Raw genomic sequence first — 27,497 nt, 5'->3', positions numbered from 1 at the left:
GATAGATCATATCTTGGGTCACAAATCAAGCCTTGGTAAATTTAAGAAAATTGAAATTGTATCAAGTATCTTTTCCGACCACAACGCTATGAGACTCGATATCAATCACAGGAGAAGATCTGTAAAAAATACAAACACATGGAGGCTAAACAATACACTACTTAATAACGAAGTGATCACTGAAGAAATCAAAGGGGAAATCAAAAAATACCTAGAAACAAATGACAATGGAGACACGACGACTCAAAATCTATGGGATGCAGCAAAAGCAGTTCTAAGAGGGAAGTTTATAGCAATACAATCTTACCTTAAGAAACAGGAAACATCTCGAATAAACAACCTAACCTTGCACCTCAAGCAATTGGAGAAAGAAGAACAAAAAAACCCCAAAGTTAGCAGGAGGAAAGAAATCATAAAAATCAGATCAGAAATAAATGAAAAAGAAATGAAGGAAACGATAGCAAAGATCAATAAAACTAAAAGCTGGTTCTTTGAAAGGATAAACAAAATTGATAAACCATTAGCCAGACTCATCAAGAAAAAAAGGGAGAAGACTCAAATCAATAGAATTAGAAATGAAAAAGGAGAAGTAACGACTGACACTGCAGAAATACAAAAGATCTTGAGAGATTACTACAAGCAACTCTATGCCAATAAAATGGACAACCTGGAAGAAATGGACAAATTCTTAGAAAGGCACAACCTGCCAAGACTGAATCAGGAAGAAATAGAAAATATGAACAGACCAATCACAAGCACTGAAATTGAAACTGTGATTAAAAATCTTCCAACAAGCAAAAGCCCAGGACCAGATGGCTTCACAGGCGAATTCTATCAAACATTTAGAGAAGAGCTATCACCTATCCTTCTCAGACTCTTCCAAAATATAGCAGAGGGAGGAACACTCCCCAACTCATTCTATGAGGCCACCATCACCCTGATACCAAAACCAGACAAGGATGTCACAAAGAAAGAAAACTACAGGCCAATATCACTGATGAACATAGATGCAAAGATCCTCAACAAAATACTAGCAAACAGAATCCAACAGCACGTTAAACGGATCATACACCATGATCAAGTGGGGTTTATTCCAGGAATGCAAGGATTCTTCAATATACGCAAATCAATAAACGTGATACACCATATTAACAAATTGAAGGAGAAAAACCATATGATCATCTCAATAGATGCAGAGAAAGCTTTTGACAAAATTCAACACCCATTTATGATAAAAACCCTGCAGAAAGTAGGCATAGAGGGAACTTTCCTCAACATAATAAAGGCCATATATGACAAACCCACAGCCAACATCGTCCTCAATGGTGAAAAACTGAAAGCATTTCCACTAAGATCAGGAACAAGACAAGGTTGCCCACTCTCACCACTCTTATTCAACATAGTTTTGGAAGTTTTAGCCACAGCAATCAGAGAAGAAAAGGAAATAAAAGGAATCCAAATCGGAAAAGAAGAAGTAAAGCTGTCACTGTTTGCAGATGACATGATACTATACATACAGAACCCTAAAGATGCTACCAGAAAACTACTAGAGCTAATCAATGAATTTGGTAAAGTAGCAGGATACAAAATTAATGCACAGAAATCTCTGGCATTCCTATACACTAAGGATGAAAAATCTGAAAGTGAAATCAAGAAAACACTCCCATTTACCATTGCAACAAAAAGAATAAAATACCTAGGAATAAACCTACCTAAGGAGACAAAAGACCTGTATGCAGAAAATTATAAGACACTGATGAAAGAAATTAAAAATGATACAAATAGATGGAGAGATATACCATGTTCTTGGATTGGAAGAATCAACATTGTGAAAATGACTCTACTACCCAAAGCAATCTACAGATTCAATGCAATCCCTATCAAACTACCACTGGCATTTTTCACAGAACTAGAACAAAAAATCTCACAATTTGTATGGAAACACAAAAGACCCCGAATAGCCAAAGCAATTTTGAGAACGAAAAATGGAGCTGGAGGAATCAGGCTTCCTGACTTCAGACTATACTACAAAGCTACAGTAATCAAGACAGTATGGTACTGGCACAAAAACAGAAATATAGATCAATGGAACAGGATAGAAAGCCCAGAGATAAACCCACGCACATATGGTCACCTTATCTTTGACAAAGGAGGCAGAAATGTACAGTGGAGAAAGGACAGCCCCTTCAATAAGTGGTGCTGGGAAAACTGGACAGCTACATGTAAAAGTATGAGATTAGATCACTCCCTAACACCATACACAAAAATAAGCTCAAAATGGATTAAAGACCTAAATGTAAGGCCAGAAACTATCAAACTCTTAGAGGAAAACATAGGCAGAACACTCTATGACATAAATCACAGCAAGATCCTTTTTGACCCACCTCCTAGAGAAATGGAAATAAAAACAAAAGTAAACAAATGGGACCTAATGAAACTTAAAAGCTTTTGCGCAGCAAAGGAAACCATAAAGAAGACCAAAAGACAGCCCTCAGAATGGGAGAAAATATTTGCAAATGAAGCAACTGACAAAGGATTAATCTCCAAAATTTATAAGCAGCTCATGCAGCTTAATAACAAAAGAACAAACAACCCAATCCAAAAATGGGCAGAAGACCTAAATAGACATTTCTCCAAAGAAGATATACAGAGTGCCAACAAACACATGAAAGAATGCTCAACATCACTAATCATTAGAGAAATGCAAATCAAAACTACAATGAGATATCATCTCACACCAGTCAGAATGGCCATCATCAAAAAATCTAGAAACAATAAATGCTGGAGAGGGTGTGGAGAAAAGGGAACCCTCTTACACTGTTGGTGGGAATGTAAATTGATACAGCCACTGTGGAGAACAGTATGGAGGTTCCTTAAAAAGCTACAAATAGAACTACCATATGACCCAGCAATCCCACTACTGGGCATATACCCTGAGAAAACCATAATTCAAAAAGAGTCATGTACCAAAATGTTCATTGCAGCTCTATTTACAATAGCCCAGAGATGGAAACAACCTAAGTGTCCATCATCGGATGAATGGATAAAGAAGATGTGGCACATATATACAATGGAGTATTACTCAGCCATAAAAAGAGACGAAATTGAGCTATTTGTAATGAGGTGGATAGACCTAGAGTCTGTCATACAGAGTGAAGTAAGTCAGAAAGAGAGAGACAAATACCGTATGCTAACACATATATATGGAATTTAAGAAAAAAAAAAATGTCATGAAAAACCTAGGGGTGAAACAGGAATAAAGACACAGACTTACTAGAGAATGGACTTGAGGCTATGGGGAGGGGGAAGGGTAAACGGTGACAAAGCAATAAAGAGGCATGGACATGTATACACTACCAAACGTAAGGTAGATAGCTAGTGGGAAGCAGCCGCATAGCACAGGGAGATCAGCTCGGTGCTGTGTGACCGCCTGGAGGGGTGGGATAGGGAGGGTAGGAGGGAGGGTGACGCAAGCGGGAAGAGATATGGGAACATATGTATATATATAACTGATTCATTTTGTTGTGAAGCTGAAACTAACATACCATTGTAAAGCAATTATGCTCCAATAAAGATGTTTAAAAAAAAAAAAAAGAAAACAAACTTATGGCTACCAAAGGAGGAAGCAGTGGAGGGGGGATAAATTAGGAGGTTGGGATTAAGAGATACACACTACTATATATAAAGTAGATAACCAAAAAGGACCTATTGTATAGCACAGGGAACTCTACTCAGTATTTTGTAATAACCTATAAGGGAAAAGAATCTGGAATAAAATATATATATATGTATAAATGAATCACTTAACTGTACACCTGAAACCAACACAACATTGTAAATCAACTATACTTCAATAAAATGTATCTATACATCTATAAAAAAAAAAAAATTTGCTAACTGAATGACCCCATAAATGAATAAATGGATGGATACATAAGTAAATATGTAAAGAGTGCCTTCTAAAGTTCTCAAAAGTACCTGTACATTGCAACTTAAACATCTTCATAATGCCTTATTTAAGCTACCAGTTCAAGTAGGCTCTTTAATAGATAATGAGGTCCATTTTAAAAGATGACCTTCATCCAAATTATAGTCCCTTTATCAAAAAATTAATGAAGTTCACGAGTAGGGTTTTATTATCATTCCTCTGTGAGAAAAGGAAAACTTTGGAATGTGAGTTTTGTGTTATTAAGATATATAAGATATAGCACCTATTAAGACACTATATAAAATGATTAATCATTGCATACTCTTCATGGGCTAAAAATGGTGTTTGCATTATTTTGATCATCAGGGAAGCTTTACATCTTCAGCAGGATTATTTTGACAATTTTTTCTTTACTTACTTTCATGTCCAATTAGTTTTTCCTTGTTCCTGGCATTTCCACTACGGAGAAATGACTCAATTTATTAACCTGGTACAAATCTAAAATAAAATTTGCAACTCTTCATGCTTAATACTTTCCAAAGTATTACAATATATAGCATTTAGTCTTTCACAGCAACCCTGCAAAGTTGTTTTCAGAAACAACTGAGGCCAAGGAGCTTCCCACAGCTTTGCAGCTTCCACAGGAAACAAGGCAATGAGATTAACTCCCAAGTCTTGACTCTCTCAGCTGCTCCACTATGCCTCTCTTCGGAACAACTGCAATAACCATAATAATCGTCACCACTTATTGAGAAGACATGGTACACAGCATGCAGCAAATAAGTACTACTTCATTTAATTTCTCTTCCTGAAGCCTCATAACCCTGCTTGTTAGATAGTTATCTCCCTCCCCCAAATTTCAAATGAGGCACAAAGAAATTAGCATATCTAACCCAGGTCACAGCAAGGTTGCTTGAACTCTCCAAAACCTATGTTCTTAATCACTCCTCTGCAAAAAGTGCAGGCCGGGTACTACTTATCGAATATCAGATCACCACTCAATTCATTTGATTTAACTGCAGAAATTAAACATTATGAGTTTAAGATGTACCCTGAATATGCTGAGATGATATTTAATGATGTATTAATTATATGTTATAAATGTTCATTGGTTCAGAGAAACAAGAAATATTTCCCAGTTTCACAGGGGAACTATTACTTACTCAAAACCTGATTCTGTTCTTCTTAATGGGTAATTTTTCTTTTGCTTAATTGGAAGAATTTCAACCAAAGCACTGTTAAAGGCCTAAAAAACTGCATTTCTCATCCATCAAACATGGACCTTCCTGACTCCTCTAACAAACTCTTCCCTTGAGAGCACCCAGCACTACTCCTTCAGCCATTACTCTTCCCTGGGGATGGGTCTCAGGACCTCCATCATCAGGTCACTGCAGGTGTGTTTGAAAGGGTTTACAGCCAGTGAACATTTGTGGGCCACAGACCAGAGATGGGGTATCATTTAATGCTGCACTGGCAGAAGTGACCACTGAGTCAGCAGGTGGCATAGGAAGGTACATGAAAAGTGCTCCATGGGAAAGAAAACAGGAGTGATTTTATGACTATACACATCTATAAAGGAATGAGCAGGTGAAAAACAGGAATGGAGAAGAAGCAAAAAGGGATATTGGAGGGTTTGTCATTCACTCAACATTTACTGAGTGCCACTGTGTGCCACGGGCAAAAAGCATACATCAAGGAATCAGGTAGAGGATTTATTCCCAAGGAACTTAGAGTCGGGAGGGCCAGACAAAGTATATGGACCATGACAATGAAAGAGTAGGCACAGCCGCACCTAGGGTTGGCTGGAAAGGAGTTCAGGAGGTCTTAGTCTTTTGAAATGACAGAACATTTCTTCATTTTCTATCTTTCATGTCACGATCCTATTAAGATTAGTGTTAGCAGAGCAAAGAAGTGAAAAACAACAGTCAGGAATGGGAAATTTATGTTGTCATTAAGAGGTGACATTTATGACTCCCAAGCCTAGCTCCTCCCAAAGTATGACCTTGAACAGCCCTGGATTTGCAGTTGTTAATTTTAGGGGGTGCTGGGAAGATGTTCTGGTTTGAGTTTTGGGGGTTTCTTTGGCATTGTGGGGAACATATTTTCTAAACAATAAAAAACTATTTCATACAGAGAAAGCTCTCCCTTTAGGAAAAAATAGAAATATCCCATAATCCCCCTTCCCAACTGTAAGCATTATTGGCACTTGTGTATCTTGTCCTCCAGATTTTTTTTAATGCATGATTTTACATAGCCAATATTAAACCATCTCTGCTTTTTCACTTGATCTTATCACATAAGCACTTCCAAAGATATTTTAGACACTTTGCAGACAAAATTTTAGAGGCAATCGGACATTTAAATCAAGTAAAACGTTTTCATCTATGAATGTTAGCAGTCTTCTAAGCTTCCTGCTGGAAAAAAAAATGCAACATTTTTTTAGTTCACATATATTAAGCACTCAGTTACCCAGCTGGTGCTCAGAAGCCGGTTGGAAACTATTGAAAAGGTTCCACCTCAGTAAAGTCAGTCCATGGGAAAACCACTGGTGGAATTATTTGTGAAACAACAAAAGGTACTATTTAGAGTTTACACTTATCAATCACCATCAGATAGTAATACAGATTACACCAATCCCCAATGCACAGTCCAACAATCTTTGTGTGGTGAAAGAATGCTTTGTATGCAGAATGTCTATAGCCCAGTTTAATCTTCTGCTGAAAGACTCTGAGGACACACTAAATTAAACAATGTCAACAAGGATTAGGTTTATAATAAAGCTCTGAAGAAAAATGGCAAATGCCAATCCCTTTGTAGGCATTACCAATAATTAAAATCTTTCATCACAAAAGTATCATTGCAAAATATCACATGTCGATGGAATTTGATTTTCAGTAACCTTACATCCTCATAACCTGTAAACACCATAAATTTCCTAGATTCAGGAATATACTTTCCATTTGAAAACTAAATTTCCCTCTAGATTGACTCTACTTTTCTCTTAATTTAGCAATTTTTTCCCATTAACCATTTCATTTTAACTGGTCTATAGCCATTTTTTATCAGTATCAAAACACAATTACTCCTCTTCACCGAGTAATGAAAGAAACTTGAGTTTAGACTACCTCTTTAGATTTTTAAGCAAAGGCAAATGATTTCTTAGAAATCTCCTTTGTGGACTGACTACATCTTGTCCTTCCTTTCTTGCTCACTAAAGTACTTAGTATAGCTCTCCACATACTCTTCAATCAACCCAGTAAGATATCTAGAATGAGATGAAGAATAAATTATTCAAATAATCCCTTTAAATATTTCATACAGAGAAAACTTTCATTTTTAAAGTACCATACAGTAATAGTAAAGGTACTGAAACTGGAGTCAGAAGACCCAGACTATAACACTCATTATTGACTATTGGTTATGAGAATAAAGATGAGATCAGGAACCTACAAAATGAAGCTATCCACAAATATCAAGGATTTTTACTTCTAAATGCAGAATCTGGAACTTCCCATTATCCTAGCTTGCCTGACCATAACCAGGTAAGAGAAAATGTGAGGTTAAAGATTGTTGAATTACATGCACACATAATATTAGCTGCATGTACAGAAACTACATTACAATTACAACTCAGTTGTAATACAGTTTCTGCATATGGTCAATTGGAATACAGTTTCTGTAAATGGTGCTCAGTTAACACCCCATATAGCACACACTCTACAGATACCTGCTGATCAGAGGGAACACAGCACACACTCCATCACCAAGTGGCTTAGAGCTCACACAGCTTTGTACAAACTGTGGCAAGCTCCACCTTCAGGGCATACTTAAAGGACATACTGTACCTCTCACGCAAGTCACAGAATCACGAGAGAGACGCCACCCTGAAGGACAAGCACAGGAGTAAAGCCTCTCTGAGGAAAGCAAGCACAGATGGCTGCATTGGGCATGGACGCATGGATTTGTGGCTGTAATACAAAGAGAAGAGAAGAAAACATTGGTGAATGGAAAACCGCCCACTTTAAAGTGCACGGGATGAATGGATACAGACATGGTATGTATATATACACATATAATCGAATATTATTCGGCCCGCAGAAAAGGAAATCCTCCATTTGCGACACACGGATGGACCTGGAGGGTATTATGCTAAGTGAAATAAGTCAGACAGAGAAAGACAGATACTATATGAGATCACTTTTAATCATCTAAATTTTAAATCTAAATTTAAAAAATAATGAACTGAGAGAACAGACTGGTGCTTGTCAGAAGCAGAGAATGCGGGGAGGCAAAATGTGTGAAGGTGGTCAACAGGTACAGGCTTCCAGTTACAAGGTAAATAAGTCTTGGGGATGTAATGTACAGCATGATGACTATAGTAAAGAGTCAATCTTAAAAGTTTTCAGCACAGAAAAAAAAATGTGTGGTAATAGATGTTCACTGAACTTATTATAGTGATCATTTCACAATACATACATATATCAAATCATTATGTTGTACACCTAACACTAATACAATGTTATGTGTCAATTATATCTCAGTTAATAAATTGTCCTTCCAGAAGCCCCCAATATTTGGAGACACAATACATTAAGTTACTTTGGCTGGTTTGGTATTTGCCCTAAACTACTTTACCCTTCCCCAACATCATTCTTTCAACATAGAATTCATAAGAGGCATAAGAGGGAGGAGTGACTTTCCCAAGGTCACAGATCAATCCAGTCTATAAACAGAACAAACAGCCGCTGAGTAATCCAGAGCTCAGTAATAGAAATTTGATGCTACATAAGATGTGTCTCCTTGGCTGACCCCAAAGAGATCTTTTCACATTAAACGAAACCAAGTTGTGTGTTCCCTATGTGACCTTGACATTTACCCACTGTTGTCCAAGTTTTGGTTAGATAATAATCTTTTATTTTTCTATTGATGACATCTTTGTGTGTTTCTGCTCCTTGAAGTAGAGGGATCCTGTGCACATCCTGTGCTCATAGGATGTTCTCTAGGTCCTATACATTCTTATTACATGCACCTTGTTAGATGCAGTAATCCATTTGTTCACTCAAAAACCAGCAAGCCTTCACTATGTACCAAACACCACTCTAAACACTGGGAATACTGTAAACATGAGGCAGATAGTCTAACAAAGGGAGATAAAACTAAACTCATAAGTTGTGTGACTTTAGAACGTGAGAGTAAAGAGCAAAAGAATTATGAAAGGCGGTGCCATTTTCGATAGGATGGTCAAGGCCCACAAGGAGCACCTAAGAGAATTCTAAATAACGTGAAGCAGCAACTCAGGCAGACATCTGGACGAGGGGCGTCCCAGGGCAGAAGGAAGAGCCAGTGCAGACGTTCAGAGATGGTAAGTAGCCTCATGTGCTTCTGTACCAAAATGAAGTCTAGTGAAGTCCAGTGTGGCAAAAGAAAGTGGGAGAAAAGACCAGGGAGACTTGAGTATGTAAAGACATACGAGATTTGACTTTTCCATGGTAAACAGAGGTCATGGAAGTGTACTGTCCAAACAAACGGGTCTGCAGCGTTATACATTTTACATTCCCCAGATCAATGTTTTCCAAGCTATACCATGCAGGATATCTCTATCACTTACAAGCTGGTTGTTTTGCAGGATGAACCACAACAATTCCAAGGGGCTGGTGAAGAGACAGTACTACTGATTGGTTCCCCCCATGCCACTTGTTGGCTTTCATAACCTCATGAGTAGCACGGTCACTCCAGTACACGGAATCTTCAAAGAGACTTAGGGAGTAGGGATGCCGCAGAGTCTGTGAAGCAGAAGAGAACAATGAGACCTAGAAATAAAAATGAAGATGAACAAAGTAGAAAAGGATACCTCCCCAAGAAGACGGTTTCCTTTAGCATTTAACTTAATAAAGACATAGTGAAATCATTGGTCAAGAGACAGAAAAAATATATACTTCTTGACCTATATCCCACTTACCAACCAAAATATTTTCATGTACCTGTGTCATTTAGCCTTCATTTTTACTCTGGTAATTACACTGGGCATCCATCTTATAAAAAAAAGCAAAACTGAAGTGCAGAAAGTAGGGTGACTTATGTATATCACCTGTCTAGTTACAGGAGAGATCTCCCAGGGCCTCTTCAAGCCACAGAACTATAAACAATCACAATCTTAAACAGAAGTCAATAACAGCTTTTTGGTAAAATACGTATTTTCTCATTTAACTTGTGACAATAAATTCACCAGAATTTCCTGAATAAAAATATATAACAGGTTATGATTTCATGGAGAGAATCTACATATAATTAAATCATTATTTACATGGACTTAGAGAAGCAACGGATTAGCATCCACAGATCAACTAAGTCACACGAGCTATTAATCCTTCCTGGACGCGGCACAATCTGACCACGAACTAGAATATTGATTTTCTGTCAGTAATAAAAGATAGGTTGACCCTTCCTCCTGTTGATATTTCCTCGATGGACCTTGTAATGTCTACGACACAACAGTGAATTTCTTAGCTTTCTTGTTACTCTATCTGCTTCCTACTAAACCATTATTGTCTTAGTTTCCTTTCCTCACTACCAACTTACCAAATCACTGGCTATCACCTGCCGCCGATTGCTTCCATCATATTCACAATAGTCTATGTAATCAAGATAGCCATCCACGAAGTACAGCAGCCTGTTGGGGTAGTCAATAGCTAAGCCATTGGGCCAGAAAACCTTCTCCTGGATAATGACGGTGCGCAGACTGCCATCCATGCTAGCTCGCTCAATGCGAGGGTGATGGCCCCAGTCAGACCAGAACATCACAGAGGCACTGTGAAAAGAAACTAGTTACCGATTGGATGGGACATATTTCAAAATGGAAAATAACTGTCATTTTAAGTGACAGAATATCATGTTTAAGCTCTGCTTAAAATAACTCATATCCAGGTCAGAATATATGCACAGAGATTACTATTTCCTCTGAGAGTCACAAAGTAAAACCGTAATCATAATTCAATCACAAGCCATCTGGGTGTTTTTATAATGTTCAGAAAACATGCAGTATACTGTGACACTGAAATGTCTCAAGGCCGATTCATGTTTCTGTGCAATCCACAAATAGTTGATCTAGAAAAGTTCATCTGTCCCTGTTTATCTACCCTGTCGTTTTTAAGATAAGTCAATTTATTCATCATCAGAGATTTATCATGAATTTCACGGGCGTGAAATTTACTTTACAATATCTAGGAAGTCTGCATTGCATTGAACATAATTTGCCTAAGTCATCTTCCTGCAGAAAAGAATCTAAGAGAATCTAAGGAAATTCGAGGAAAGAAGCCTTCAAAGTTTTCTAAGCACATGGGAGAATTTCTTCTTCTTCCCTTTAGGGCCAGCAGGCAAAAACTTCCTTACATGACATAAAAGGAAGTTCTAGTAAACAATATGAAACTGAAGCAGGAAAATCTGGCTGTTTTGTTGCATAACCATGAGGTACACGTGGCACAAATACCATGGCCCGTCTATGGAATATTACTGCATGCATTCATTAGACTTAATCATATATTGCCAAGCTAATAAATCAATGTGCAAATTTTGTGATATGAATATTAGCCACAGCATGTCAGGTTATTTTTCCCTCATACAATGTTAAGGCAACATCACTTAAAAAAAAAAAAAAAGAAGTCTTACGTAGTTCTGGGATCTAACACTAGTCCCCTTGGATTTGTTATGTTTTCACTAAGCAGCACAGTCCTGTGACTCCCATCCAGTTTAGAGACTTCAATTGTTTGCAGAGAAAAGTCTGTCCAGTAAAGATTGCGTCCTACCCAATCTACTGCAATACTTTCAGTCATGGTGATACCACTGTCAAGCATCTAAAGACAAAAGTGAATAACGAGTGAATTCTAAAGGGAATAAATGAATGCAAACATGGAAATTATATGAAAATTGAGAAGAAGGCATCTAATTTGTCCTATGATTGCTTATGAAGATTAGAAAACTTTGTCTTCCCATGGAGAAACAGTAGGGTTTTCTGGAAAAATATACAAGACTGTGTAGAACTGAATACTCTATTGTTGGATTAGTATGTAGTTTCATTTTGGTTTCAGAATTTTTTCAGTTAAACAAAAGCTGTATCCGTTTGCTAAGCTGGCAACCCTATGAAACTTTACAGTGTTCACATGGCAAAAGTAATACCTTTATTGATTGAGTGCCAACAATTACAAAATAAATTTCTAAGGGGCAGAGGAAACATAACCATCAAGGATCAAGAAACTGAAACTCCGGGAGATTGATCAAGAAACATAACTGAATTAAAGCTAAGAAAAGCAACCTCAACAGCAAGGTCCTACTGCATAGCATGGGGAACTATATTCAGTATCCTGTAATAAACCATAATGGCAAAGAAAAGGATAAATTTTAAAAACATTTTTAAAAGACAAAAGAAAGAAAAGCAACCTCCCCTGTGTTTCCCTTATCTCTCATCCACTAGGAAAAAAATTTGCAGAAGGGACCTCCAAGATGCTGTGAGGTCTCTGCATCATATGACCTGCAATTCAGAGCCATGCATCTCCCTTCAGATCCCATCAAGTAGGAGTTAGGAACATCGGGGTCCCTTGGGTGTGATGTGGCCCAGAGGAAAACATGAGAACCACCTAAGATGAGGTAGGGCCTTCTCTCACTGGTGAGTAACAACAGCAAATAGACCCAAGACAGGGGAACTAGTCAGGTCAAAGGCCAGTAGACGTGTACTTACTAGTTTTCTATCTGTTCCATTTTGAAACGCACTCCAGATTTTACCCTGAGTTCCATCCGACCAAAAGATATGACCACTGACTGAATCAAAATCAACAGCCACAATGTGAGAACCATCCTGGACAAGGGCGTGGATAGAGTGCTCCTGCCTGGAGATGTTGTCAGCAACAAGCTGGTTCTGACTCGCCACAAGTAACAGCAGACTTTCAGATGCTGTCCAAGAAGAAAATACAAGTGTCAACGATTCTGGGAGAAAAAACACTCAATATTTGATGTAATACCTTTGGTAACAGAAAGAAGATGTCATTCCACACTAGAGTAATGGGAAAAACAAACAAAAATTCCTATAAGAATGATGTTACCTTAACAGTTAGCTGGTTTTCATGAGCGTTGAAAGTAAGCTTTTTCGAAATATCTTTCTTCCTTGAATTACACTTTAGTGTTTATCTAAATATCAACCTGGAGTGAACTCTACTTGCATTCTTCCTGTTACTATAGTTACCTTTGTACTTGCTTATTTCGTACTTTGCATTCAGCTGTGGCAGAGACTTCTAATCATCCCCATGTCCCTCTCCTCTTCTTCCTTTCTAGTAATAAATTATGCCACTTTTTAGCACAGCACAGGGCCTACCAGCTAGAGACATTTCCCCATTTCCATTTCAGTTTGGAGTGACCATATGACTAAGTTTTGAACAATAAAATGTGAACACAGACGACGTGTCAAATTCTAGGTGCCATCCTTAAAAGGAAGCTACTCGCCCCTTTTCTGCTTTCTGGGAGCAGGCAAAGACTGGAGCAAAACAATGGATCCCGAGATGGAAGCCACACCAGCTTTTACCCCCTGAACCGTCTACCCTCCAGACTCCTGCCCGAAAAAGAAAGAAACTGCCTACTTTGTTTTAGCATTCTTTATCTGGTCACTTTTATTTATTTATTTTTTAACATCTTTATTGGAGTATAATTGTTTTACAATGTTGTGTTAGTTTCTGCTGTATAACAAAGTGAATCAGCTATACATATACATATACATATATCTCATCTCCATATCCCCGCCCTCTTGTGGCTCCCTCCCACCCTCCCTATCCCACCCCTCTAGGTGGTCACTATCTGGTCACTTTTAAAGCAGCCAAAGCAATACCCTAACACATAGTACAAATACTTTCACGTAGTAGAAACTGAATTAATACTGGTTGAATTGAATTCATTAAACATTATATAAAGATGGTGAAATTTGTTAAACGTGACATTTAATCTTAAGCTCTGGAGTGTGCTTGGTAAACTGGCTGGAGTTAGTTCACTTTCATTACCTGTAGCTTTGCAGGTCCTCTGGTCAGCGTCTAACCTGTATTCCGGATCACACCAGCACCGAAAAGAACCTCTCATATTGTAACAGTGCTGGCTACAAAAGCCTGGAATATGACATTCATCTATGTCTTCACAGGTCTTAGAGTCATTGGCAAGCAGGTATCCCAATGGACACTGGCATTGAGCCCCATAGGGCCCTTGAATACACTGGTGAGTACAACCACCATTGGAATCTGAGCAGCTCTCCTGGTCTAGAATAAAGAAAAAGAATCACAGAGTGGGAAAGTCAGGAATCTTTGCTTCTTTGGTTCACTCAGTTGCATTATGTGTCATACAGTCTCAGGTCACCTTCAACACAATACCCAGGTAAGAGCTATGAGCAGAATCCACCTGGATGAGGTCCACAGGCTGTTCAGTGCTCCGATTTACCTGAGGATTTACCATCTTTCACGTCCACTGGACTTGGACCACTTTCTTCACTACAGCCTTCTATTATAACTCCATTTAGTGCAATGAGAGAAACTTGGGGAAATATGGTGGACATCAAGAAACACAACTATCATTGGTAAAGCATGCAAAGAGACCTAAATTACTTGCCATTTGCTTCCTGTCATTCTTCTACCTACACAGAAATGGAAGATAAGACTTTGACACTGAAGAGCAGAGCTGGAAGGTCTATAAAGGAGAAAGGCAATTGGAAGACTACAGGGCACAGGTGCACTGATATGCCATCATCCTTACTTTCAGGGCTAAGATGGCAATGCCTGAAGCACCCAAAGATAGTTCATCTACCTGAGGATGCAAATGCCCTCTATTTCCATGTGTACTCTTATTTATAAGAGTCATGATATGAAACATGCACTAGAAGGGGAAGTAAGTCAAAATGATTAGGACATTTTCAGCACAAACGCAATGAGTTTAAAATCATAAGAATCTAAAATACTTTGCAATCATACCTGGCTGGGTATCATCTGAGAGTGAGCATTGATTAAAGAAGAAATAAAGAAAGGACAGTAATTAGGATTACATGCCAATCACAGGATTTTAATCAGAGCAAACACAAATCCCCAGACTTCATTTGTTTTGTGGAAAGTTCTGATTGAAATCAGAAAATATTAAAGTTAGAAAAACTTATGAGCGCATTACCAACAGAACCAAATTTAATTTGACGATCTAATGAAGCAAAAACACAGAACCAGGTGCAAAGGATTTAATGAGAAATATTATCCAGTGATGATTTATTTGAATTCCATGATGGCTATCCGGATCTACACAGATCTAAATTCAGAGAGGAACTGAGATCCCTTCCTCAAAAGCTACATGGTGACTGTGACAATGATGATGTACAGCCGGCCACTGCTCAGGATGAATTTATGGCAGTAAACTGTGGTCAGGAAACTTACTGCAAAGTGGGGACTCATCTGTCCCACTGGGGCAGTCAGGGTTGCCATCACATACTGCACTCAGATTCACACAGATGCTATAACTGGGGCATTGCCATTGCCAACTGGGACACTGAAAGGCCTGCGTGGGGCAGTCCTTCTCATCGCTCATGTCCCTGCAGTCATTATCCCCATCACAGAGCCACTCTCTGTAGATGCAGTTTCCATTGTCACAGAGGAAATGAGATGAAGGGCAGGTCTTGGGGGCACAGCCATTGTGCTCATCAGATCCATGGAGGCAGTCTGGGTGGCCATCACACTCCCAGATCTTCGGAATGCAGATACCATCTGCTTGGCACTGAAATTCATCTTGGTGGCACATACCAGCAGGCCTGGTTGCTGAGAGAACGAAATGGGGAAAATGGGCTTGTGAAGGCAATCCATAATCCCTTTTATATAATTCCTAGATTCAGAGGAAATGATTTTGGATCAATGGTAGGTTTATAATAATGACTATGACAAATGTAATATTAAAATCTAAAATGACACGAGTCTTCTCTGACGTTGTGGCATGTAGAGATCTTTATGCGTCAGATTAGTGGATCTGACAACAAAGGATGTACAACTCTTGGATAGAAGATAAGTCCCTGGGTCAAAAGAAAATTCTATTTCCTGTGTTTCTAATTATGGATTAAATAATAAAGAATCACCAGAGCATTTAAATAGAGCTTAAATAGCCACGGTGAATTGGAATTCATGGGTTTAATGTCATATATTTGGATGTTATCATTTTCCCTCAAGTGAATTATATCAGATGAAACCAGCACACATTAAGTAAACAAAAGATGACTGTAAATCCTCAATTCTTTGCAAACTTTCCACTATTCACCAAGCAGTCCTTACGAGATAAGTAAGAATTGCTTGCCTATTTCACAGGAGTAAACCCAAACTCCCTCCTAGGAACTTTTTAAGGCAATAGCAAATCAGGGGCAATGGAACTTTAACTTCAGATCACCACAGAAGAATTCCACGTTTTCAATGTGAGACAGGAAATTCAGTGATTAAGAATTTCTGGGTGTTGTACACACCTATACAGTAAGCAAGCATTTAACTTTTCTTTTTGATCCATAGATTTAAACACTTCTTTTCTGATTAGGGAGGAGAATTGATAGAAACCTACTATTTGTGATTCAAAATACCATTATTCAAACAAATGACCACCTCACCTCATTTAATATAAAACGTGGGGAATAACAAATCCTGTCGATTATAGGTCTACAGCTTGTGGAGATTATAGGCCCAACAGATTTATAGTCCGTGAAGTCCTCCTTGAATCCTCTGAAAAAATTTCTTTTCTCTGAACCTTCATAGAATTTTTATCTGTATCGTTTCTATAAGGCCCTTGTAACTATCTACCTTGCTTTGTTTCTTACTTTCGATAATTTCTCTTACCAGACTCTCAGGACAAAGACCATATGTAACATGTTAGCAGATACTAAACAAATGATTTGCTTGATTTCACCTCCCTATTGAGATTTAAAAGAAACCATTAAAATATCTTTATAAATAGTAAACCTCAAAAATTTGAAACCCACTAATTTGGTATGCCCTAGGAAAAATTAATAGTGAGAACAAAAATATCTGAGAAATATTTAACCTACTCAGGAAACAATTTGAAAGTGCCCATTTACAACCCCTCGATTCACAAATTATAAGTCGCTGTTTGGTAATGTCAAGTCGATTTTACTATACGTTCAATACTGTGTTCCTTTGACAATGCTTTGTAATTCAGGCTGCCTTCTCTCTAGTTTGTCTAAGAGAAAATCTGTGGTAATATCAATACTGGTAAACATGAAATGACCTCTTCACCTGAAACATGCTAGGTATATGGTACTTACGACAATCTGTCTCATCAGAGTGGTCATTGCAGTCATAAACACCATCACAGCGATATGTGTTGCTAATACAATTACCATTACTGACACATTTGAATTGAGAAGCAGTGCAATTAATTACTGAAAATGAGAGAGAAAAGTATTAGAAATTAAGCCAAGGAGCAAACAACTAAACATTGAGATTTTTCTAAACATCATGATAAAAATAAAACATTATTTACAATAGCCAAGATATGTAAGCAAACTAAGTGCCCATCAACAGATGAATGGATAAAAAAGATGTGGCATATATATACAATGGAGTACTACTCAGTCATAAAAAAGAATGAAATTTTGCCACTTGCAACAACATAGATGGACATGGAGGGTATTATGCTTAATGAAATAAGTCAGAGAAAGACAAATACCGTATAATATCACTTACATGTGGAATCTAAAAAGATAAAACAAATTAGTGGAAGTAACCAAAAAGAAACAGACTCACAGATATAGAGAACACACTAGTGGTTAACAATCGGCAGAAGGAAGGGGGCAGGGCAAGATAGGGATAAGCTACAGGAATATATTATACAACAAAGGAATATAGCCAATATTTTATAATTATAAATGGAGTTAACCTTTAAAAATTGTGAATCAGTATGTTATCCACCTGAAACATATAATATTGTAAATCAACTAGACTTCAATGGATTGATTAATTAATTAATTTAAAAATTTTAAAATAAAACAATGTACTTACTACAAGCACTCTCATCAGACCCATCAGCACAGTCGTTGGTCCCATCACAGACAAAAGATAGGTCAATACATCGATGATTGGGGCAATGAAACTGACTAGGTGAGCATGTCTCTGTATGATCTAATGTCATCCAAAAACAAAACCAAGTAACAGTTTACTTCTTGTTCAGTGTGTACCAGAGCCAAACTGTAAAACGCTAAGGAAATACGTAAGTTATCTCAGTTGTATGTGTGCTCAAAATTCCTTCAAGTCAGCCAGATTGCCAAAGTCAGCCCATCCAGAGCCCAGCTAGGACACTTTTTGGAAAGAGGAACAAAAATGTTACAGGGCAGAGTCAGAAGCTGTGATTACACCTTGAAAAACAGACCACACTTAGAAAGTAAGCATCATGGCCTTGGACTGGCCTACACCTCCTGAATGCTGTTAAGTCCAAGACTGCACCAAAGCTAAGCAATGGAGCCCAGCAAGGCAACGTGGTCCGCATGACCACAATGCCCAGTAGCAACAGTGTAGAGACAGATCATGATAACTGGATTTAATCCAATATCTAAGCAGAACGATCCTCAAAACCTAGCTGGCTGAAGAGACACAGCCTTAGAGTCAGATGCGCTGCCTCCCCCTACCCGAAACGTGAAGTCATAGTAAATATAGTCTCACAGAATGTGAAAGCTGGAGGGGATCTTAAAGCTCATCTAGTCCTGAGAAAAAGCGAATTGCCTAATCATGCAACCAAGACAGGGATTTAGTCCAGGGAACTTTGCTCCACCTTAAACTATGACTGCTGGTATGAAAACAAACGACAACCTAGAGGAAATCAGAACTTGGAAGATGAAAAGCAGGTGGGTGAGATTAATGAAATTTAAATGTCCTGTGCCTCTTTATTCTGTTGCCTTTTTGCCTGTATAAATGAAAAGGAAAACCAATAGCCAAATGTCTGGATGTGTTTATACGATTTAGAAAGAAAAATTGTTTTAAATATCTGAATAGTTAGTTGAGGGATTTTATTTTCCAGTTTCTGTCTGGGTGTTAGACATCAGAGACAGTCCTTGTTTTGCTTGCGTAGGAAATATTTAGGAAGACTTCCCATGTCTTTACTCCTATAGCCTATTAATACAGGGATTGACAGATGAAGAGAAGTAGCTAAGATACAACGAAAATTATGTAAGCCTTCAAGGAAAGTGCACAAGGCCTGCTGACTGTTCAAATCTATTCACTAGGCTGACCAACCAAGAGAAATCAGTTCAAAACTTACCGCATGACTTTTCATCAGATCCATCCCCGCAATCATTATCTGTGTCACAGACCCAGCTCTTTGGGATACACAAGCTATTATCACAGGTGAAGAAGTCTGCACGACAGGAAGTGGGTGCTCGGGTGGGGCAGTTCTGCTCATCACTGCCATCCACACAGTCATTTTGGTTGTCACAGCGCCAGTATGAAGGAATGCACTGTCCTCCGTGGCCACACGCAAACGCTGAAGGTGCACAGGAAGTATCTACAACAGAAACGAATTGGTCATAAAGACATCTGTTTTTACCGTCTTTTAAATGAGATCTTACCTTGTAAAGGCCCATTTCCTCTCCTTTTTCAATGGGAGCGTTATACAAAATGTGCAAGTTTATTCAGCAACTATCATATGCCAGGCACTTTTCTAAGTGTTTACATTTTTTTGTCTCTCTTAATCCTCACAAGAATACTGTCAGGTACATATAATTATCTGCATTTTATAGATGAGGAAATTGAGGCTTTGAGAGCTTAGGAATCTGCCCAAGACCAAAGCTCTAGTTGGTGTGACTCTAAGGCCCGTCCTTTACTTCTAAGCTATGCTTCCTCTGATCACATGGGTCATTGGAAATTGATAAAACATTCATGTAAAATCTGCACTTTTAAAAACAAAAAGATATACACAAAATAAAACTTTAGAAATCTCAAAAATGTATAAATGAGCACTTTCATTTTTAAATGTCACTTTTCTTTCTATTAATGTTTCCTTGATAGAAATTTCTGAGATTTCAACTGTCCTCTCTCTTTTTGTCTTCTGCAATAGCATTTATTATAAACTGGATTACCATCAAAAGAAGAATGTAAAGGTTAAAACCACCATTTCACCCATAATTCATTTTACACCAACAGGAGGAAAAAGGAATATTATAGCACATGAGATTTTCAAAAGCTATTATTGCAAGCACCTATTCTGTGATATTGTTCTCTCCAATACTAAAGATTAGATCCAGTTTGTTTTGTTGACTTTTTGAGGAGTATGCCAAGATGCAATGACTCTGCATTGATCCAAACAGCCAATGTCAGAAAGAAATTTTGTTGAAGATAGCCCAAATCAATGCTAGAAATCACCTGCAACATTATCTATGAATGATATTCATCGCCTAGCTTCCTAAAAGCCTTTGGAGTACATATTAACAATCCGAAAGGAATATTCTTTCCTATAGAGATAACCCAAGCCTTTTTTTTTAAGCCCCCTCTCTCTGTTCTATTCATCCTAGGAAGTATTGCTAGTGTATAGCTACTTACTAAATGTGCCACATTGAACCTCATCAGTGTTATCATGACAGTCATCAATTCCATCACAGCGGTAGTGAATGGGCACACATCTGCCATTGTTACAGGGGAAGGAAAAGGCACCACACTGCTCCAACGGTGGCTCACGGGATGGGTCTTCCACGCATGTCAAACGATCGGAAGTCAGACTCATTCCATAGGGGCAACCACACACCCGCTGGAAATTTGGCACTGGGAAGCAGAAGTGGCTGCAGTCACCGTTCGGATTGGTGGGTCGGTTACAGGCGTTAGACCCTGAAAAAGCAACGCCCCTAGATAAGTGAGTCAAGCACATTTCCTTTAGGTTGATTGATCACAGGTTTGGTTGTCAGACCCAATATTAAAAACTCGATTCCTCTTGGAAATCAACGTGCCAAATAGCACATTCAATATAAATACAGGAAAGTGCTGAAACGTGTTTTTCTCAAACACAGGTTTAAAGTTAGCCGAGTCGAACAGAAATTCTAAATCTTACACTTTAAAACTATCTGAGTGACAGGAAGATAAAACTATCAGGAGTTATATTAAATAATAAGGTACTTAAAGAGAAAAGGAGCCACTATATTAAACACATCCCTATGAAAGAAGCTGGCAACATCACTCACCGGTCTGGATTCTGGTATCATATACCTTCACACGCATTACAACACCAACGCCACTTCGGAGGACCACCAGTTGTCCACCATCTGTTTTCCTGACTCGAACAATACCACGCAGTCTCCAGTCAGTAAAATACACGTAGTCTAAGAAGGAACACGGTGATTAGTATTCTCGCCACAGTTCACTTACAAATCACTTGGGAAAATGCAATATGTTTGTAATGCTTCTTCCAAATGTGGGAAGTTTCCTCCATAAATACCTGTAATATGTTTCTGTAATCATTTTCCATGACTTGTTCGTCTCTAGAAATGATTCTTTAGAAGCCCATATATATTTTTTTTTCTTAAATAAAACATTTATTTATTGACTTTTGAGCTTCTGAAGCTAAGGACCCCGTATAAAACAACAGAGTTGCAAGAATACTTCCTGATACAAATTTTTCCTGCACCAGCAGAGGTGAAAATTCTAGGACTTGGAGAGAAAGGGAAGAGCTCTAGAGGAGTGTAATATAACCAGGTAATAAAAACAATAGGAGTTGATGGTATGGATCTCTGAGAGAGACCCTACCTCTTAGAAGCCTTTTTTTAAAATTTATTTATTTATTTATTTTCTCAAACAAAATTTCTCAAACAAAAAATAAAAGTTAAATACTCAGTCAACTAACCAAATGTTTTATTTATACATAAAAGCACCATTTCAATTAAAAAAGTGACCAGCTCTTCTGGAATTGTGAGATTGCCAAATGAGGATGAGTTTTATACAACTTGTACAGTATAAATAAGACACACTCCTTTTGCTTCAAAACGTACCTTCAAAGACGGCAAGTCCAAACGGATGTGTTATCTGCTGTATACTGGCCAGGACTTTTCTATCTAACCCATCAAAGGTACTGTGCTCAATTTTATCAAAAAAGGCATCTACCCAGTACAATCGTGAAGAGCTAAAATAATAAAATACTTGGTTATTGGTTATCCAGAAACTAGCAAAGCACACTTTATACTAAGGGCATTCAAAAATAGCACGTTCAGTTGACACATTTATTAAGCAAAGTTTAATAGTTTCATGCTCTCCAGAAAGACAAAACAACTTTTATGAAGTGATTTCCAATTGTCTTAGAAAACTTGAAATGTTATTATCTTCAAGCTAGGAATTTTACTTTTCTCCTTATTAAATCCACAAGTTAGGAAAAATATTCGTAGTAACTGATGTTTAAAAGGTTAAACACGTTTCTTCCTTTTTTCTCTCCTATAAACTGCTTTTGCATTTGAGGTCTGTAAGCTTATCTACCCTGTTACCTTTTCCTATACTCCTTGACAGATTAATTTCTTAAAATTTAAATCTCATATTCCAAAAATCCTCCCACGGTGTATATAGGCAAATCCACATTTGTTGACACAATTTCCTATCCTCAAGATGCCCCCTGTAAAAACTGCACGTGACCTGTACTTCATCAAATCCCTGTTCTACTTCTAGTGGGGTTTAGGTCTTGCCCTATTCTGCTTCCTCTAGCAATTTCCTCAGAATATTCATTACTACATATGTTTTCATCCCAGCAGAAGCTGGCCAACTATGTATATGTCTTCCATAGTAAGTGGGAACTCAGCAATTTGGGATGATTCCTACTTACCTCCAATCAATGGCCAACCCGTTGGGCCACCCAAGAGTAGTGTTTACTATAGGCAAAAGGTTAGATCCATCACTCCATGCTCTCAGAATTTTAGCGGGACGGTACCAATCAGTGAAGAATATATACCTAGAAAAGGAGGTAATAAATCAAAGATGTTAACATTGGGACAAACTACATGACTTAGAGAGATTTAGCACAAACATAGATTCTCCAGAGACTTGCTGCAAATTAATTTCATTTTCTGTATGCTATTGGGTTTATATAGAAAAATATATCGAAAATACAAATGGTATTAAAATGGGCATCCAAAGCAGAGAACCACTGTGCTAGACTTCAGGACCTAAAACTATTGTCACCAAGTAGATTCTTTAAAAAGACACAGTTCAGGTTACATTTTAAATACTTCATGCTCTTGAAATAAACTATGAGCAAGAAAAGAGATTTTAATCTCTCACTTTCTTTCTGTATTAAACATCCAGGATCCACTAGATCACTCTTTAGTCATCTTCCACAAGGAATTAAATTTGCAGGAAAGCATTTCATCCCTGATGAAAAATGCATCCAAATAAACGTAACTCTTAAACGATCTTACCCAAGAGGTCTTTTTTTAACCCGAGGAGTGGCAAAAAGATAAGTGTAGGGAAAAAATCTTTTCTCTTTCATATGAGCCTTAAAAACTAAAATTAGTCTTTCCAAAAGGTAACTTTCTGAAACGTGACTTCATATTGTTTTAAATTAAGGACAGGGACTTCCCTGGTGGCACAGTGGTTAAGAATCCGCCTGCCAATGCAGGGGACACGGGTTCGAGCCTTGGTCTGGGAAGATCCCACATGCCACGGAGGAACTAAGCCTGTGTGCCACAACTACTGAGTCTGTGCCACAACTACTGAGCCCGCATGGCACAACTACTGAAGCCCGCGGGCCTACAGCCCGTGATCTGCAACAAGACAAGCAACCGCAATGGGAAGCCCGTGCACTGCAACGAAGAGCAGCCCCCTCTTGCCACAACTAGAGAAAGCCCACGCGCAGAAACAAAGACCCAACACAACCAAAAATAAAAATAAATACATTTATAAAAATAAATATATGAAGGATAAATATATGAAGGATACATCAGGAAAGGAATTTAACGCCTTTTCAAAACCCAATGCCAAAGATTTAGCTTAAGATAAATTCACTAGAAAATCAACTGTTTAACTGTCTATTGGGCAATAAAATTTCTTATCAATAACATCATCAGTTTTAAAATATGTTAGACACACAGGCTTTGCAGTCAGACAGGCCTGGAATTTGAATACTAACTATTGCTTAATAGCTGTGGGTCCTTGAGCAAGTTACTTTATCTCTCTGAGCCTCAGATTCTTTTTTTTATTTTATAAATTTATTTATTTATTTTTGGCTGTGTTGGGTCTTCGTTGCTGTGTGAGGGCTTTCTCCAGTTGCAGCAAGCGGGGGCCACTCTTCATCACGGTGCGCGGGCCTCTCACTGTCGCGGCCTCTCGTTGCAGAGCACAGCTCCAGACACGCAGGCTCAGCAGTTGTGGCTCACGGGCCCAGTCTCTCCGCGGCATGTGGGATCCTCCCAGACCAGAGCTCGAACCCGTGTCCCCTGCATTAGCAGGCGGATTCTCAACCACTGCGCCACCAGGGAAGCCCATGCGCCACCAGGGAAGCCCCTCAGATTCTTTATCTCCAAAACAGGTCTTGTATATACCTCACTCACAAACCAGCTTTTGGATTAGATGAGATTATGTACTACGTAAAGTGTTTGCTATGTACCCTCAATCAGGCTTTAGTGAATTACCAGTCATCTTTTTTTTTTTAACTACTCTATTGAAACACAACTGCCTATCTCAGACTTTATGTTAGCTATCAAGCATATTTAAATAAGAAAGGTAAGAACAAAAAGGCATGGCGTGAAATGCTCTGTCTCTTCTTGTCTGACCCCACCAATAATGCAATGGTTAAACATGAAACTTTGCCTGTGGTCTGAAAGACTTTTTATTCTGAAAACTACTGAATGATTAAGCAAGTTTTGGTAAGCTTTATATCAATACATTAAAGCAGGGAAAGAACTTGAGCCTTTCCTGATAATTCTGCTGCATATTCATTCCTTCTCCACAGAATCTGTGTCTCATTGTTTGGTCCTCTGCGACTGTGAAAAAAAAACCACACTCCAGTGAAGACTGAAAAGCCAAAGCTTAGGAGAAAGTTTTTGGAAGGAGATAAAGTGATCACTTCAGCATATGCTAAAAGGACACAATCTAAGGTGATTTCAATTTACATGGTTCAATCTTGTATTTACTGAATTTGCCAAATACCTATGGCATCACTTTGCAATGACTGTACAAGACATAAGTTTCAAGCTCTTAGGAAAACATGAACACACTTACCCAGCAATAGGATGAACTACGATTGATCGTGGGTTATTTAAATTCTGGACTATTGTGCGCCTCGATTTATCAGCTAGCCTTATGACACTGACACTCCTATAAGAAGCATCTGTCCAATAAAGATTCTTTGAAATCCAGTCAAAACTCAAACTTTCAACACTTGGCACTCTGTTAGCTGTGATAATTTCTCTTCCTGTAAATTAAAATATGGACATGGTTTAAAGTAAGCATATTTTACATGACATACATTTTCCTACCACTGCATATTTAAACTTTGTGTGAGAACTAGAGAATATTTCAGTAATGTGGAATTCTTTTAAAAAATAAAGCAACGGTAAAGCAACTGCAAAGCAACACATGAGATAAACCTAGAATCTATCCATCTCCAAAAGTTTGGATCTCAAAGAATAGATATGACTCTGATAAATAGAACCAGGAGAGGTATGGCCTGGATTTACTCCCTTGTTCAATCTTCCAGAAAAAATTTCTCAGTACAGAACATCTGAAGAAGAGATACCTGAGTTCACATACTCACAACCACCACCCACAGACAGCGCTGATAAGCTGACACCGCCAGGTACAACTCGGGGTATCTATGAGATATTCCCGCCCAACTTTCTCATCAACAGTCTTTCATAGCCACAGAGTTGCCAAGTTTGGAAAAGACCAGGAACCAGAAAGGAAATCAGAACTGGGTACAAGAAGAAAAAAGACCACTTTCTTCTTGTGAATTTTTTATGACTTTTCCCCTCCTTTTTCTTTTTTTACTAAACAAAATGTGAATCACAGGAAACTCTGCTCAACCTAAATGTAACAACCTAAATGGGAAAATGTATAACTGAATCACTTTGCTGTACACCTGAAACTATCACAACAAAATATTCTTTAAAAAAAAAAAGTGAATCAGAGTAAACAATCACAGCTCTTTCCTTTGAAGGAAGAAAAACAATCCTGGTGCTTTTTCCATTCATTCATTCAGCAAATTGTAAAAAGAAAGTCCTCTGTGTGCTAGACACCATATTAGACATTGAAGAAACATGATATTGCTAATAGTATTAATCATAATAGCTTATACTGAGCACTTGCTATGAGCCTGGAACTGGCCCAAGTACTTTACATGAATTCATCCATCCTCACAACAGCTCAACAGTAGGAATTATTATTATCCCTATTTTGCACATGAGGAAACTGAGTCATAGAAAAGTGAAGCATTTTGAAAGAAATGTGGACGCTGTCTTCAAGGTATCTTCAAGGTAATGAAGTGGGAGAGGTGGGGGGAGGCAATTAGGCCAAGAGGGAAAACAACAGAAGAGTAACAGGTGCTGTGATGGAGGTATGCACAGGATGGTATGGAAACCGAGGCAAAGTGCAGGTGTGGAGAGGTTTCCCAAAGGAAGTGGTGAACGGGGGGCTGCAGGAAAGCAAAGACGTGGAAGTGGGAGGGAGAGAGACAGGATTCCACACGCTCCAAAGCATGGCTGGAGGTTAATAAGTTAATGGTAGAGGCTGAAAGAAAGGAAGAAGTTTGGGTGACCACCAGATTTGGTGGGCAGGGGGGGAGGTGGTGCCCTTCCCCTAAGGCAGGGGTCTGGAGAAGTGAAATAAAGGTAGACATTTAGACATATTGGTTTGGAGGTGGTTTGTGGGATATCCAGGTGAGACATCCAAAAGGCAGTTGGCTCTATGGGTCTAAACCCCAGAGAGAGAGTTTGGATGGAGATTTTCATCACCTCCTGTAAGAAGCCTTACCTGACCTTTCCCCTCATTCTCCAGGTGAGGAGAAAAAACATTCAGGAAATGGCCTATTATAAGTCTCCTCACACTGATTTATAACTACTACATAGATGGTAACGAAAGATACGGAAGGCGCAAAATTATGCAGAAGAAAATGCAGAATAAGAAAAGACCGGACTTCGCTGGTGGCGCAGTGGTTAAGGATCTGCCTGCCAATGCAGGGGACACGGGTTCAAGCCCTGGTCCGGGAAGATCCCACATGCCACGGAGCAGCTAAGCCCGTGCGCCACAACTACTGAGCCTGCACCCTAGAGCCCGCGAGCCACAACTACTGAAGCCCGCGCGCCTAGAGTCCGTGCTCCACAACAAAGACAAGCCACCACAGTGAGAAGCCCGTGCACCACAACGAAGAGTAGCCCCCACTCCCCGCAACTAGAGAAAGCCCGCGCGCAGCAACAAAGACCCAACGCAGCCAAAAATAAATACACAAATTAAAAAATAAAAATAAATTAAAAAATAAAAGGAGGACCAATGTTGAACACTAGAGATCACAGTTGTGTACAGGACAGGCAAAGAAGAAAAGACGTGTAAGGAACACTAGAAAGAAT

The 27,497-nt window shown here is 38.6% G+C and overlaps 1 protein-coding gene across 1 annotated transcript in view; it reads right to left on the bottom strand.

The window, feature by feature from the left end:
- Positions 1–27,497, bottom strand: part of LRP2 (LDL receptor related protein 2) — a 283,943-nt gene that overhangs the window by 88,969 nt on the left and 167,477 nt on the right. Inside the window, exons 21-35 of the mRNA XM_067741629.1 lie at positions 25,156–25,348; positions 22,763–22,888; positions 21,945–22,075; positions 21,141–21,278; positions 20,509–20,790; positions 19,232–19,474; positions 17,980–18,099; positions 17,244–17,360; positions 15,367–15,744; positions 13,966–14,214; positions 12,660–12,871; positions 11,594–11,778; positions 10,508–10,736; positions 9,537–9,711; positions 7,774–7,896 (exon numbers count right to left, since the gene is read on the bottom strand). Of these exons, the coding sequence (XP_067597730.1) occupies positions 7,774–7,896; positions 9,537–9,711; positions 10,508–10,736; positions 11,594–11,778; positions 12,660–12,871; positions 13,966–14,214; positions 15,367–15,744; positions 17,244–17,360; positions 17,980–18,099; positions 19,232–19,474; positions 20,509–20,790; positions 21,141–21,278; positions 21,945–22,075; positions 22,763–22,888; positions 25,156–25,348 (2,901 nt within the window). The remainder of the gene's footprint in view (positions 1–7,773; positions 7,897–9,536; positions 9,712–10,507; positions 10,737–11,593; positions 11,779–12,659; positions 12,872–13,965; positions 14,215–15,366; positions 15,745–17,243; positions 17,361–17,979; positions 18,100–19,231; positions 19,475–20,508; positions 20,791–21,140; positions 21,279–21,944; positions 22,076–22,762; positions 22,889–25,155; positions 25,349–27,497) is intronic.

Source organism: Pseudorca crassidens, chromosome 6, assembly GCF_039906515.1.
Source record: "Pseudorca crassidens isolate mPseCra1 chromosome 6, mPseCra1.hap1, whole genome shotgun sequence".
In the NCBI taxonomy this organism is placed as follows: domain Eukaryota; kingdom Metazoa; phylum Chordata; class Mammalia; order Artiodactyla; family Delphinidae; genus Pseudorca; species Pseudorca crassidens.
This window is presented reverse-complemented; position numbering and strand designations above follow the sequence as displayed.